The sequence below is a fragment of the Podarcis liolepis genome (genome assembly GCF_965112155.1).
Source record: "Podarcis liolepis genome assembly, chromosome: 7".
Lineage (NCBI taxonomy): Eukaryota > Metazoa > Chordata > Lepidosauria > Squamata > Lacertidae > Podarcis > Podarcis liolepis.
This window is the reverse complement of record NC_139561.1, coordinates 6,214,439-6,228,609: the sequence shown is the minus strand read 5'-3', so window position 1 is coordinate 6,228,609 and position 14,171 is coordinate 6,214,439. Positions and strand designations below refer to the sequence as shown.

Genomic DNA, 14,171 nt, shown 5'->3' with positions numbered 1-14,171 from the left:
GCGAAGTCTGGTGTTATCAAGCCCTGCTTTGCTGCAAAAGGTGTAACAACAAACTGTGGTTTGACCGTGTTTAACAGGAGGAGAGAGTACATGAGTACAGCACTGGTTCATGATCCTCAGGTCCTAACCATAACTTAGAGCATTGTTGGAATGCAGCTGATATTTAGCAAATAAAGTGTCTGGGGCCCCTGATTTCTTAGGCTGATAAATGAAGGGAAAGTTCAATTTGTTATGGCTGAGCCTCAATCTCTCTCTAGCTCAGAGTTCCATGCATTTCCCTGTCTTCTGGTGCTCAGACCAGATCAGTGTTGCATCCTGGGGTTGCAAAACACTCAATTTTTCATGTAATCATAGAACTGTAGAGATGGAAGGGACCCCAAGAGTCATCTAGTCCAACCCACACAGTACAGGAATCACAGCAAAATAACCCCTGGCAGATGGCCACCCAACCTCTGTTTAAAAACCTGCAAGGAAGCAGATTGCACCATTTTCTCAGGTAGATGGAATCTCCTTGTGATTTGAATCGGTTGGTTTGGGTCCTTCCCTCTGAAGCAACAGAGAACAAGTTTGCTCCAGCTTTCATGCAGAAGCCCACCAGCTGTTTGAAGATGGCTTTCTTATCTCCTTTTGGCCTTTTTCCCCCAGGCTAAACACCTGCATATCTGTGAAGCAGGAGTGTCCATGAGAGTGAGGAGAGGGGCTTCTACTTTCTACTTGCAGTAGCCTTTGTTGCTTTTATTATTTTATCCAGCCTCCCTCCCAAAAACTTAAAGCGCTACAGGTGGTTTCTTCTACACCTTTACCTTCACAACAACCTTGTGATGTAGGTTTGGGGGTGGGTGATTCCCTTAAGTAAGCTCTGTGGTGCGACAGGGATTGGTTTATTTATTGCATTTCTAACCCAACTTTTTCTCCAAGGAGCTCAAGGTGGTTCTCCCCCAGCTCATTTCATCCCCACAACAACTCTGTGGTGTAGGTTAGGCTGGGAGGCAGTGACTCAGCCAAAGTCACCCAGCGGGGATTCGAACTCAGGTCTCCCAGGTCCCGGGGCGCCATCCATAATCTCCCAGTCCTCTGTTCCCACACTGATCTTGCTCTCTTCTGCCTTCTCCTCTGCAGTCTGATGGGACAATCCTGGCCATTGCTCTGCTGATCCTGTTCCTTTTGCTGGCGCTGGCTCTGCTGTGGTGGTTCTGGCCGCTCTGCTGCACCGTGGTAAGTTTCCTCCTGCCCACACTGGGATCTCTTCCCTCTTTAGCAGCTCCTCTGTGCGGACGGGCCAATGATTCGAGCATCAAGGAAATCACACCAGAAACCTGCATCCGCTCTGCCAAGTGTTTTGTACGGAGCCAGGGATCTTGCTTTCCTCCCATCTCAGGTGCCCCAGTTTGTGTCCCTGGGAGGTCAAAGCTGGAACTCTCTCTACATCTGGGGCACAATATGAAGCAGGGCTCAGCCCCAGAAGCTGTTTTCCAGCCCCACTGCTACTTGGGCCTGGGCACATTCCTGGGCTCTCAGCAGGTGGGGTGGCCAGCCTGCATCTGAGCAGTACCTTTTTGAGCTTTTCGATTGGAATTGGCACTATTATAGGTGCCGCATACGGTAATACTGATTCTGCATTTGTAAGAACGCAATCATTTTGTTTGGCAGTACCTAAACTTTGGAACTCCCCGCCTTTTGAGATCAAGCACTGTATCATTTCTGGCTCCTGCTAAAAACATTTTTGTTTAGAGAAGCCTACCCAGATCCCTGGAAAGCTGATGAGAATTTTAACCTGTTTTGGAAAAAACTAATGCTATGTTTTAGATTCCACATTGTAATTTTTCTTTGATTTTATTGGGGGGGTTTAAAAATAATTTTATAGAAATTTAAATAAAATTTATATCCCCCCCTTTCCCCCAGACTGGGATTCAAGGTGGCTTACATGAATTAAAACAACACAGATGAAAAACACGGATCTAAGCCATGTTGGGCTTTGTAGGCCATAACCAGCATTTTGAATTTTGCCCAGAAACAGCCAGGCAGCCAAGGAGGGGAGCTGTTGTAGCAAGGGAGCTGTAGTCTCCCTTGGAGAGTTGAAGGTATTTTGAAGGGGTGTTAGCCACTCATGGTGTGTATGTGGCAGGGGGCTGAAATTTGGAAGGGTGTTTTGGGCCAGAAGCAGCAATGGAACAACAGCAACAAAACTGTGTTTGTGTACTGTGTCGGAAGTGACCCCGCTTTCAAATTAATCTTAGGAGCTGTGGTATGCCTCCATCTTGGCATGCCTATCAGATTAATACCCTAGGGACCATGGGCCAGGATGCACAGGCAGGCAGCAGCCAAGGACCCAAGACTGAGGTATCTGCAGAAGGCCTAGGGCAGGTGTCCCCAACCTGGGGCCTTCCGGATTATTTAAAAATAAGTGTCATTAGCCACAACAAGCACAGCTGGCAGTTGTCTAAAACTTCTGAAGGGCACCAAGTTGGACTTGCAGTGGTATCTGGGCAGACACCATGGTGAGTTACTGTTTAGTAAATTGTTGCACTTCTCCAGAAATCTGTTTGCTGTGCAGTTCCTTAAAAGGTAAAGGGACCCCTGACCATTAGGTCCAGTCGTGGCCGACTCTGGGGTTGTGGTGCTCATCTCGCTTTACTGGCCGAGGGAGCCGGTGTCCAGCTTCCGGGTCATGTGGCCAGCATGACTAAGCCGCTTCTGGCGAACCAGAGCAGCGAGCGAAAACGCCGTTTACCTTCCCGCCGGAGAGGTACCTATTTATCTACTTGCACTTTGACGTGCTTTCGAACTGCTAGGTTGGCAGGAGCAGGGACCAAACAACAGGAGCTCACCCCGTTGTGGGAATTCGAACCGCTAACCTTCTGATCGGCAAGTCCTAGGCTCTGTGGTTTAACCCACAGCGCCACCCGCGTCCCAGTGTGCAGTTCCTTAGGAGCACAGAAAAAGGCACAAAATGTGGCACTTGGTTTGGGATGCAGATTTTTACGCATGTTTCTAGACCTCATGATTAGAACAGGAGGCATGAAAGTGCTGGGCAATGCCTGTGATGATGAGCCAGGGTGGTACAGTGCTTAGAGGGCCGGGTTAGGACCCAGGTTCAAATCCCTCCTCGGCCACTCGCCAGATGACCTGATGGCCGGTCATTCCCTCTCAGCCTAACTGACCTTACAGGGGTGTGAGGAGAAAATGGGGAGGGGGGCTATGTACTATCACCTTGATCAAAATAAAAAAATTCCTTCCAGTAGCACCTTAAAGACCAACTAAGTTAGTTCTTGGTATGAGCTTTCGTGTGCAAGCACACTTCTTCAGATACACATGCACACGAAATGTACTTCGGATACACATGCACACGAAATGTACTTCGGATACACATGCACACGAAATGCACACTTCTTCAGATACACATGCACACGAAAGCTCATACCAAGAACTAACTTAGTTGGTCTTTAAGGTGCTACTGGAAGGAATTTTTTTATTTTGACTATGGCAGACCAACACGGCTACCTATCTGTAACTATCACCTTGATATCCTTGGAGGAAGGGGGGGGGGAATACAAACATGATACAATAAATAATAAAGAAATGTTGGTGGTGATTATATTGTTGTTGATAACAAATAATGAGTGGGATTCGCCTCAGAAGTCCCGTCAGTGGAAACTGTACAAAGCCTTCTGCTTGTACAATGGGGATTTCCTCTCTCCCCCCTTCCCAATTTACTTGGGAGGGGGTCAGGTGCACCCCCGGAACAGCACAGGGGTGGAGATTTTGTCTGCCAAGCTGGAATGCCCGTGCTTACTAGGGTTCCCATATGTCTGGGCCATCGGAAACTGTGTCCAGGAAAATCTGGTGTCCGGTTTTTATGCGTATTATGAGATTTTGCATTTTTGAAATACGGCAACCCTAGCTGACAGAATGATCAACTTAGTGTTAAATTCTTCCCAATGTGTTTCTATAATGCTTTTGAGTATTCAAACCACGAGAGAGAGAGAGAGAGAGAGAGAGAGAGAGATGTAACCTTCACAATATGCATGGAGATGGAGGGGCAGAAGAATCGGCTGCTTCTGATGTTTGGGGGCCAGGGAGCAGGTTGCTTCTGTGCCCAGCACAACTCTTTGCAAAAGACGTGATTCCTGCATTTCCGGGGGTCAGACTCAATGATCCTTTGGGTCCCTTCAAATTCTACAGTTCTATGAAAAGCAGAGTGACAGCACAACCCTATGACTTCTACTCAGAAGTAAGTCCCGCTGAATTCAGTGAGACTTAATTCTAGGTAACTTTGCACAGGATTACAGCCTGAATCACACAATCACACAAAACATAAATGTTATTTAATAATAAAATAGAATAAATCACAATTTTTTGCTCAGTTTTATGCAGGAAGTGGGAGGGGGAAGTTTTCTGGGCAAAGAATCTGGAGAACTGGGTGGAGAAAGTCTGATTTCTTCCTTGGTTTTTTATTTTAGCCCAGATACTGATACCGTGTGTGTATCCACCCTTCGAAAGTGGGTCCCAGAACAGGTTGCCCTCCTGATAGGTGTGTTTGAGTAAAGCATGTGTTTTAATTTAAATGGAAACCGTTCCCATCCAGCTGTGCTCCAGGCGAGATAAATGGCCAGCGTCATTTGGGGGCTGGGGATAATTAAATCCACCGACTTCAGTGGAGGAGCGCCATGGATTTTTCTGGACCAAATGGTCTTCCTGGCAAACACCCATCGATAAACATAGTTTCCAAATGCATCATTGTTGATGATTCTCCAGTGTGTTCTGTCGAAGGAAAGATGAAAGATTGGGCTCATCACTCCAATTTACAGTAAATGTGGGGATGTCAAACCGAGGTCAGTTAGACAGTAAGTGAGATTTTAGTGTGTGTGTGTTCTGGCTCAGGCAGGAATCTCCTCCATCTTTCATTTCAGCAGGTGTCATATGCAGGTGGAGCTATGAGAGGCAGGGGTCCCATCCGGACATGCAACAGAATGAGATGTTAGACTCCTGAGCTGGCAGTTTGGCCTGTGCCTCTTCAAACTTCCAGAGGGTGGGGAGGGGATGCTGTTTTTAGCACATCAGGAAGGGAGCTTCTAGCCTAATTCATTGCACTCCTTACAATCCTACTTTTCTACTTGGCAGCAGTTTCTCTTCTTTTTAAATGTAGGGAACAATTTAGGTATTGTTACATGGCATCCCAATCTCTGAGCAGTGAGAGATTCCAGTGGTTCCAGGTGCTTATTCGGGGTTTGGTGGCACTGTGGTCTAAACCACTGAGCCTAGGGCTTGCCGATCAGAAGGTCGGCGGTTCGAATCCCCGTGACAGGGTGAGTTCCCATTGCTCAGTCCCAGCTCCTGCCAACCTAGCAGTTCAAAAGCACGTCAAACTGCAAGTAGATAAATAGGTAGTGCTCTGGCAGGAAGGCAAACGGCGTTTCCGTGCGCTGCTCTGGTTTTGCCAGAAGCGGCTTAGTCATGCTGGCCACATGACCCAGAAAAACTGTCTGCAGAAGCGGGAAAACGCCGGCTCCCTCGGCCTGTAAAGTGAGATGAGCGTCACAACCCCAGAGTCGTTCGCAACTGAACTTAACTGTCAGGGGTTCCTTTACCTTTACCTTTTTTCCTTGGAATGAAGGTCAATGGAGACTGCGGTGTCTTTAGGGTATATGGTTTTGTTTACACATATATAGAAAATGGGCATAGGAAGAATGGGCTCACAATATTAGCACCCCAACAGATATTGCCTCGCTATGAGTCACAGCTTTGGATCCTGCACAGATTAAGCATGTCTCTGTGTCTCCTGTTTCCAGGTTGCTTCCAGGTCAGCACACACTCTCTGGATATTGTTCTCATACCTAGCAGCTAGGTGAGGGTGGTAGTGAAAGAAAGCTGCCTCCCATTAGCCTTGAGGGCACCATCACTTAGTTGTAGCTCTTGCAACTTGGCTCATTCTTTCAGGATGTTGATCTGCAGCATGGAGTGTCCTAGTGGACATTCCAATGCCTCCCCATTTCAACCTCATCCTTCTCCAGCATGTGCAGACCAGAGTTCCCTTTAACTGAACTCCAGAGGTTCTGCTTTTCTGTTGTTAGCTGGGAGCAGAATTGCAACAGAGCAGGAGTGAGCAACCGGCAACCCTGCCAGGGGCACAACTTGTGCTGGGGAGTCCCAAAAAAACATAAGAAGAGCTTCCTGGATCAGGCCAGTGGCCCATCTAGTCCAGCATCCTGTCCACAGAATGGCCAACCAAGGGAACATCATTTGCACACTCTAGACAAGACAAGGACATGGTGGGAAGAAAGTAATGTAATGAAATCTCAATAGGGATAAATGTAAGGCTCTGCATTGAGACAGGACTAACCTGATCCACAAATACAGGTTGGGGGTGTGAAAAGGATCTAGGGGTCTTAGTAGATCACAAGCTTAACATGAGTCAACAGTGTGATGCAGCAGCAGAAATGGGCAATGCAATTCTAGGCTGCATCAAAAAAAGTAGAGTGTCAAGATCAAGGGAAATAATCCTAGAATGTTATTTTTGTTCCAAACTTTGCAGATTCTTGACAAGATGGACTGTTTCAAGAGGTGGCAGAAGGACATTTCGAAATTTGTCTGGCAGGGCAAAAAGCCCAGAATAAAATATAAAATACTGACAGATGTAAAAGAAAGAGGGGGATTTGCCCTGCCGGACTTGAAATTGTACTATGAAGCAGCAGCATTTTGCTGGCTGAAAGAGTGGATGCTCCTCGAGAACACAGATATCTTGGATTTAGAAGGTTTCAATAATACATTTGGTTGGCATGCATATCTATGGTATGACAAAATTAAGGTGCATAGGGCCTTCAAAAACCATATTGTCAGAAAAGCATTATATAATGTTTGGATAAGATACAGAGATCTGTTGGAAAACAAAACCCCTAGATGGTTGTCACCCTTAGAGGCTAAAGCACTGAAAAAGCTCAATATGGAGGCCGAATGGCCAAAGTATTGGGAAATCTTGGAACAAGATGGAGATAAATTGAAGTTACAGAGTCATGAGAAATTGAAACCTAAAGTACGAGATTGGCTCCATTATTATCAAATATTGGAGGTGTACAAACAAGATAGGAAAATTGGCTTCCAGGTGGAGAAATCAAAATTAGAAACTGAACTGTTAGAACCCAATACTAAGAATTTGTCAAGAATGTATAATTTGCTGCTGAAATGGAATACACAAGATGAAATAGTTAAATCAGCTATGATTAAGTGGGCACAGGACATTGGTCATAACATTATGTTTGCTGACTGGGAATGGTTGTGGAACACCGGGATAAAATTTACGGCATGTAATGCCTTAAAGGAAAATATTATGAAAATGATTTATAGGTGGTACACGATCCCAGTCAAGCTAGCAAAGATTTACCATTTGCCCGATAATAAGTGTTGGAAATGCAAAGAAACGGAAGGTACTGTCTATCACCTTTGGTGGACGTGCCCAAAGATTAAGGCTTTCTGGGAGATGATATACAATGAAATGAAAAAAGTACTTAAATGTACATTCCCTAAGAAACCAGAGGCCTTTCTCCTGGGCATTGTCGGCCAATTGGTGTTAAAGAAAGATAGAACTTTCTTTATGTATGCTACGACTGCAGCAAGAATACTCATCGCAAAGTATTGGAAGACACAAGATCTACCCACCTTGGAAGAATGGCAGATGAAAGTGATGGACTATATGACACTGGCTGAGATGACTGGCAGAATTCGTGATCAGGGGAAAGAGACGACGGAAGAGGATTGGAAGAAATTCAAAGCTTATCTTAAGAACTATTATAAAATTGATGAATGTTAAAATGTCGAGGTGTTGAGAAAGAAAAAGGGATTACAGTGACATAAGATTAAGTTGAAGAAAAGACTAATAGAACATATATTTGATAAAATTATTTAGAAACTGCTGAAATAATTTTTGAAATTGGAATGCAGAAAGGGTATGGGGGAGTCCGAGAAGCAAGGGATATGAAAAAAAGGTTATGAAATTATACATGTTTGTTTGTCCGTTTATTTGTTTGTGTTGTTTAAAAAATGTTGTAAAACCAATAAAAAAATTATTTTAAAAAAAAGATCAAGGGAAATAATAGTCCTGCTCTATTCTGATCCTGGCCATTGGTCCCATCACCTCCTGGCAAATAGAAGGGGAAGAAATGGAGGCAGTGAGAGGTTTTACTTTCTTGGGCTCCATGATCACTGCAGATGGTGACAGCAGTCACGAAACTAAAAGACGCCTGCTTCTTGGGAGAAAAGCAATGACAAACGTAGACAGCATCTTAAAAAGCAGAGACATCACCTTGCCAACAAAGGTCCGTATAGTAAAAGCTATGGTTTTCCCAGTAGTGATGTATGGAAGTGAAAGCTGGACCATAAAGAAGGCTGATCGCCGAAGAATGGATGCTTTTGAATTATGGTGCTGGAGGAGACTCTTGAGAGTCCCATGGATTGCAAGAAGATCAAACCTATCCATTCTGAAAGAAATCAGCCCTGAGTGCTCACTGGAAGGACAGATCCTGAAGCTGAGGCTCCAATGAAGCTGGCCACCTCATGAGAAGAGAAGACTCCCTGGAGAAGACCCTGATGTTGGGAAAGATGGAGGGCACAAGGAGAAGGGGATGACAGAGGACGAGATGGTTGGACAGTGTTCTCGAAGCTACCAGCATGAGTTTGACCAAACTGTGGGAGGCAGTGGAAGACAGAAGTGCCTGGCGTGCTCTGGTCCACGGGGGTCACAAAGCGTCGGACACGACTAAACAACTGAACAACATTCTGCCTTGGTCAGACCTCATTTGGAGTCCTGCGTCCAGTTTGAGAAGGATAATGACAAGTTGAAAGGTGTGCAGAGGAAGGCAACAAAGAGGATCAGGGGTCTGGAAACCAAGCCTTATGAGGAACGGTTGAGGGACTTGGGGATGTTTATCCTGAAGACTGAGAAGTGAAAGGATAGCCATCTTCAAATATGCGAAGGGCTGTCCCAGGGAAGATGGAGCCAACTTGTTTTTTGCTGCTCCCCGGGGGAAAGGACCAGAACCAATGGATTCAGATGACAAGAATAGTGATTCTGGCTAAATCTTAGGAAGAACTTTCTGATGGTAAGAACTGTTAGGCTGTGGAATGGGCTGTCTCAGAAGGTGGTGGGTTCTGCTTCATTCGAAGTCTTTAAACAGAGCTTGGACGGCCATCTCCCAGGGATTCTTTACCCGTGAACCTTGGCAGCCCCTTCCAATTCTATGATTCTGTGAAAGCATCACTCCAAATGCCATAATTCTCATGGAAATATCTGGTGATGAGAAAAGTGATGTTGGATCCGTTTGGAAAAATTTGGTTCTCACCCTGGACTTCAATTAACCCAAAGGATCTGAAATGTTGGAGGAAAAAGGAATGTAAGAATAACTGAAGAATGTTTGATTATTATTGAGGATGAAGCTGGAGAGGAAACGCAGAGGCTCAGCTGTAACCCCCAAGGAACAATTACAGTGGAACTTACACATTTTCCCATCAGCGTGGAGGAAATAATGAGCTTCAGAATGGTTTGACAGCCGCCCTTTCCAGCCATGGAGCTAATGACAAGCATTGTTTATCTGGCCTATTAGGATGCTTTCCAGAAAAATAGCACTGCTTGATTATTATTATTTTAAGCGAAGAAACATAAGAGGAAAGTTGTGAGAAATAATCTTGAGCAAAACGCGCACAGTGGAAACAGCACCAGGCAACCCAGCGGAAAGTTTTCTTTTGCAAACCTCCTTGGAACGAGTTGCAAGCTTAGCAATGGCTAGATTCCTGCTGGATCAAGCCAAGGACCCATCTAGTCCAGCTTCCTGTTCTCACAGCGGCCAACCAGATGCCCGTGGGAATCCAGGGAGCAGAATATGGGTGCAAGAGCCCTCTCCCATCCCATGGCTTTCTGCAACTGATATTCAGAAGTGTTGCTGTCTCTGATTGTGGAGGTAGAGCATAGCTATCACGGCTAGGAGTTCCTGATAGCCTCCTTCTCCATGAATTTGTCTAATCCTTTTAAAAAGTCATCCAATATAGTAGCTATCACTGCCCCCTGTGGCAGTGAGTTCCACTGGTTAACTATGCGCTGCGTGAAGAAGTATCCATCATGAGATTTAGATGCTTTGGGTCTAAAGTGGTGCGTTGTTTTGTAGCCTAGCTTTTTTTGTTGTTTCTGTGAATGGAATTCGTCTCTGCCTGTTGAAGCTAAATGGGCGAGACGTTACGGGGCAACACCTACTGCATTTGGCTTCGCTCAGTGACCCAGTGTGCTTTGCTGCTGCTGCTGCTGCCATTCTTTATGCCATCAGCTCATAGCATGGTGCTTGCCATTCGTACTATTGAGCAGTGGAAACAAAGAAACAGAAAAAGGAAAGGAAAACGTCTGGTTTTAATCTCAGTCCCCCTCTGTGGCAGGGATGGACACAGGGCGGTATATGTTTCATGTTAAACAAAGCTGTCCATGTATACATTTTTCATTCTTGGAGTTGAAAATGAAATGCAAACATTTAGAGCGTAGACATATCATGGTCCCAGGACTTGGACTCCAGTGCTGCTGCCTTGAAAGAGGAGGGCTGGAACATTGCAGACCCTAAGAAGTCGGGGAGAGCTTTTCTCTGGCCCCTCTCCACAAGGGCCTAAAAGCAGAGCCCTGTTGAGCAAGGCACAAACAGTACCGACACATTCACAAGACAGTATGAAGAAGCAGATTCTCTTAACAATATCCTTTCACACTCTCTTTTTACAATTTTTGCATCTCTTGACATGTAGGCCATCTGTTAAAGCATATCCTATCCACTACAACAGCTAGTCAATGCTCCTCCACCATCAATTTTGTCTAATCCCCTTCTACAGCTATCCAAACTGGAAGCCAACATGATATATTGTGGCCATGAGTTCCATCCATTAACTATGCACTTTCTTTGTCCATCACTGCATACACCTCTTGTTGGTGGGTTTCATCGAATGATGCTGCATTCTTACGAAAGAAGGAGAGGAGGTGGAGAAAACCCTCTTTCAGATACTCCCTTGAATGAAGAGCATGTTGAAGACTCTTCAGCGGCCTCTCCCTCTGGGCACTTGTGTGGATTGGGCCCTGAGAGGGAGGGCATACTCTAAGCAAAAAGTAAGGTCACCACAACTTCCATCATAGAGCTTCAATATGCTGATGACAACATAGTGTGTGCACACTCGGAGGATGGCCTCCAAACAATCCTAAATATATTTGCAGAAGCTTATGAAAAGCTTGGCCCTTTGCTCAACATCCAAAAAACCAAAGCGCTGCACCAACAAGTACAAAACAGCCCCTCTGCAGCACCACAAATCCAACTCAATGGTGTAACATTGGAAAATGTCGGTCACTTCTCCTACCTGGGCACAGGGCCAACACTGATGACGAAATCCAGGATCGCCTGAGCTCTGCGAGTGGAGCTTTCTCCTGACTGAAGTGCAGAGTATTTGAGGACCAGGATATTTGCAGGTAAACTAAAATGCCTATTTACAAAGCTATTGTACTGCCAACCTTACTATATGCTTGTGAAACATGGACCACTTACAAATGCCATCTCCAACTCCTCACAAGATTCCATCAACAGTGTCTCTGAAAAATTTTGCATATCACTTGGGAAGACAGGTGAACTTATGCCAGTGTACTGGAAGAAGCAAAGATCACCAGTGTCGAAGCAACGATTCTTCAACATCAACTTCGTTGGACTAGTCATGCTGTTCAGATGCCTGATTATTGTCTTCCAAAGCAACTACTCTATTCCAAACTTAAAAATGGAAAGTGAAATCTAGTGGTCAACAAAAGAGGTTTAAAGACTCTCTCAAGGCAAACCTAAAATTAAAAGTAGTATAAACACGAAAATTGGGAAACACTGGCCTGCGAGTACTCCAACTGGATAACAGCCTTTACCAAAGGTGTCATGGATTTTGAAGACACTCAAACTCAGGATGAAAAATGCTAAGAGGAAGGCACATTTGGCAGACCCTCACCATGATCAACTCCCGCCCAGAAACCTATGTCCCCAATGTGGAAGGACGTGAGGATCCAAAATTGGCCTCCACAGTCACATATTGGCTCACTGTTAAAACTGTGTTCATGGAAGACAATCTTACTTGGCTACGAGTGCTCTTCAAAGAAGACAGGTGGGCAGGCAAGGGCTTGGAGAGGAGGAGGTGGGGCCCAGAGAGTGGGCTGCACAAAATCTCAAGCCAGCAGTCGATCTGTACAGTGGTTCCCACTGTAGGGGATTACCTGGGGGGGGGCACTTGGGGTGAGTTTATGGCACCAGGCTTTCCAGAAAAAGTTTGGGAACCACTGACCTATACCTATTGATTTGTGTGGTGCTGGTGAATTAAACCTCCTGTAGCTTCATTGCCCTGGTTTATTTTGCTCCTTCTCACGTAGGGAGAGATTGAGCTCTCTGTTCCTCTCCAAGGCTGCTGCATCTGAGGTTTAGGAGAGATGCTTGCCATGCCTCTGTTTTCGCTTTCCTGCTGGATGGACTCCATGCTACTCTTGGAGAGAATTGCTGTGGCATTTGCCAGCTCCTTGCTACGTTGGAGATGCAAGAAATAGCAGCCTCACACTCGCATCTGCTTTGACAGTTTCTATGGTGAAGACCCCAGGCCTATTTTTTTAACAGAAAGCCCAAACACAACCCCTCACATGCAGAGTAAAATTCTGGACTCAATGTACTTTCGATAAATGTATTTATTTAATTTTCATCCCACCCTTCCTTCAAGGAGTGTTGGCTGGCATCTGTGTTCACCCATCCCACATTTTATCCTCAGAGCTATCCAGGAGAGATGGGCGGGGGACAAAGCTACACTTGATCCTTGTTGCTGTGTGCCAGGGAACAAATCAATTAGGCAAAATGTGGATTTTGTGAGTACGTATTATTGTGGGTTTGGTGTGGGTCAGTCTGGATGATGCCCTGAGCCCCTTCCAGTTCTTGCTGTCCTGCACCCAGGGAGGGTTAGGATGTAAGAGAAGAGTTTGTTGAACTGGTCAGACAAGTTTCTTTGTAAGAAATGACCTTAGCTGGCTACTCAAGTGTCCTGGTCAGCATCTCAAAAGAATGAGGCAGTTTGTGAGAGCTACACCTAAGTGATGGTGCCCTTCAGGCTAAGGGGCGGGCCTCTCTTCCATCCACCTCTCTTAGTTACTTGATAGCCGGAGAAAGTTTGTCCATGCACTGTCCATGCTTAGAACTACTCTCTAACCATTTTTTCACGTGTTCTGGGAAGTGAGTCTTGACTGAGTTTAAAACCTGACTGTAGTGCAGCCTGGCTATGGACTAACTCCCTGTGTTTCTTCTTCATTCTTTTTAGATCATTAAGGAGCCTCCCCCACCCCCCATGGAAGACAGCGAGGTAAGTGCCCACTTCATTATGGCTTCTGAATAGCTCCTCTTGCCTTTGCTTTGTGTCTTTGCCCTGTGTGGAACTCAATTGCGCCGTCCACCCCTGCAGAAAGCAGCTTTGCCAGCCCTCTGTGTGTGGCTAGGGAAGCACTGAGCCTTGGACTTGCAAAGCTCCTTTTGCAGTGCTTCTCTATCACCTGACAACCAGCTGGAGAGTGTTGTGCAAGGGACTTTGACAGGTAGGTTGTAATGGCACCAGGTGATTGACAGGTGGGTTTTTCCTGCTGGCCTGTCAAAGTTGGCCTGTAGGGCTGGTGGGGACGGATACGGATCTGGCCCACTGGGCCAATCACCTTCCCCACTCCTGTATGTCTGTTATGTGCTGGCTATCTCCCTCGTATTAATTCAAACTGTGCCGTGTCATGCAGTGATAGGATACTGGATGTGAAATTCAATCTGTTTGCTGTCGATCGCCTCCTTTTCTTTGAAACCTCCAGATGTTGCTCTGAATCGTGAAACCTCTTGAATTATGTTGCCGTTTGAGGTCTGCTTGTTTGTTTTCATTGAGAACTTCAGTTTGAGTGAGGCCCAAGCTAACCAACACCATCAAAACCCTGTGTCCTGGTGATTATTCTCCTGGGTGCAAACCTGAGCATTTGTTCAAGGAAATGGACGGTTGGACTCAGTTCCCAAATCTGAATTGCTGTGTTGTTGTCTCGGGTCCATTTCTTCACCCACATGGCAGGAGGGCCAAGCCACTAGCCAGCCTGTAATTGGATAATGCTTGCAACTGATGTCATCTTGCCC

At 45.7% G+C, this 14,171-nt stretch overlaps 1 protein-coding gene across 1 annotated transcript in view; it reads left to right on the top strand.

The window, feature by feature from the left end:
• Positions 1 to 14,171, top strand: part of ANTXR1 (ANTXR cell adhesion molecule 1) — a 136,109-nt gene that overhangs the window by 77,164 nt on the left and 44,774 nt on the right. Inside the window, exons 13-14 of the mRNA XM_083514239.1 lie at positions 1,120 to 1,215; positions 13,333 to 13,374. Of these exons, the coding sequence (XP_083370365.1) occupies positions 1,120 to 1,215; positions 13,333 to 13,374 (138 nt within the window). The remainder of the gene's footprint in view (positions 1 to 1,119; positions 1,216 to 13,332; positions 13,375 to 14,171) is intronic.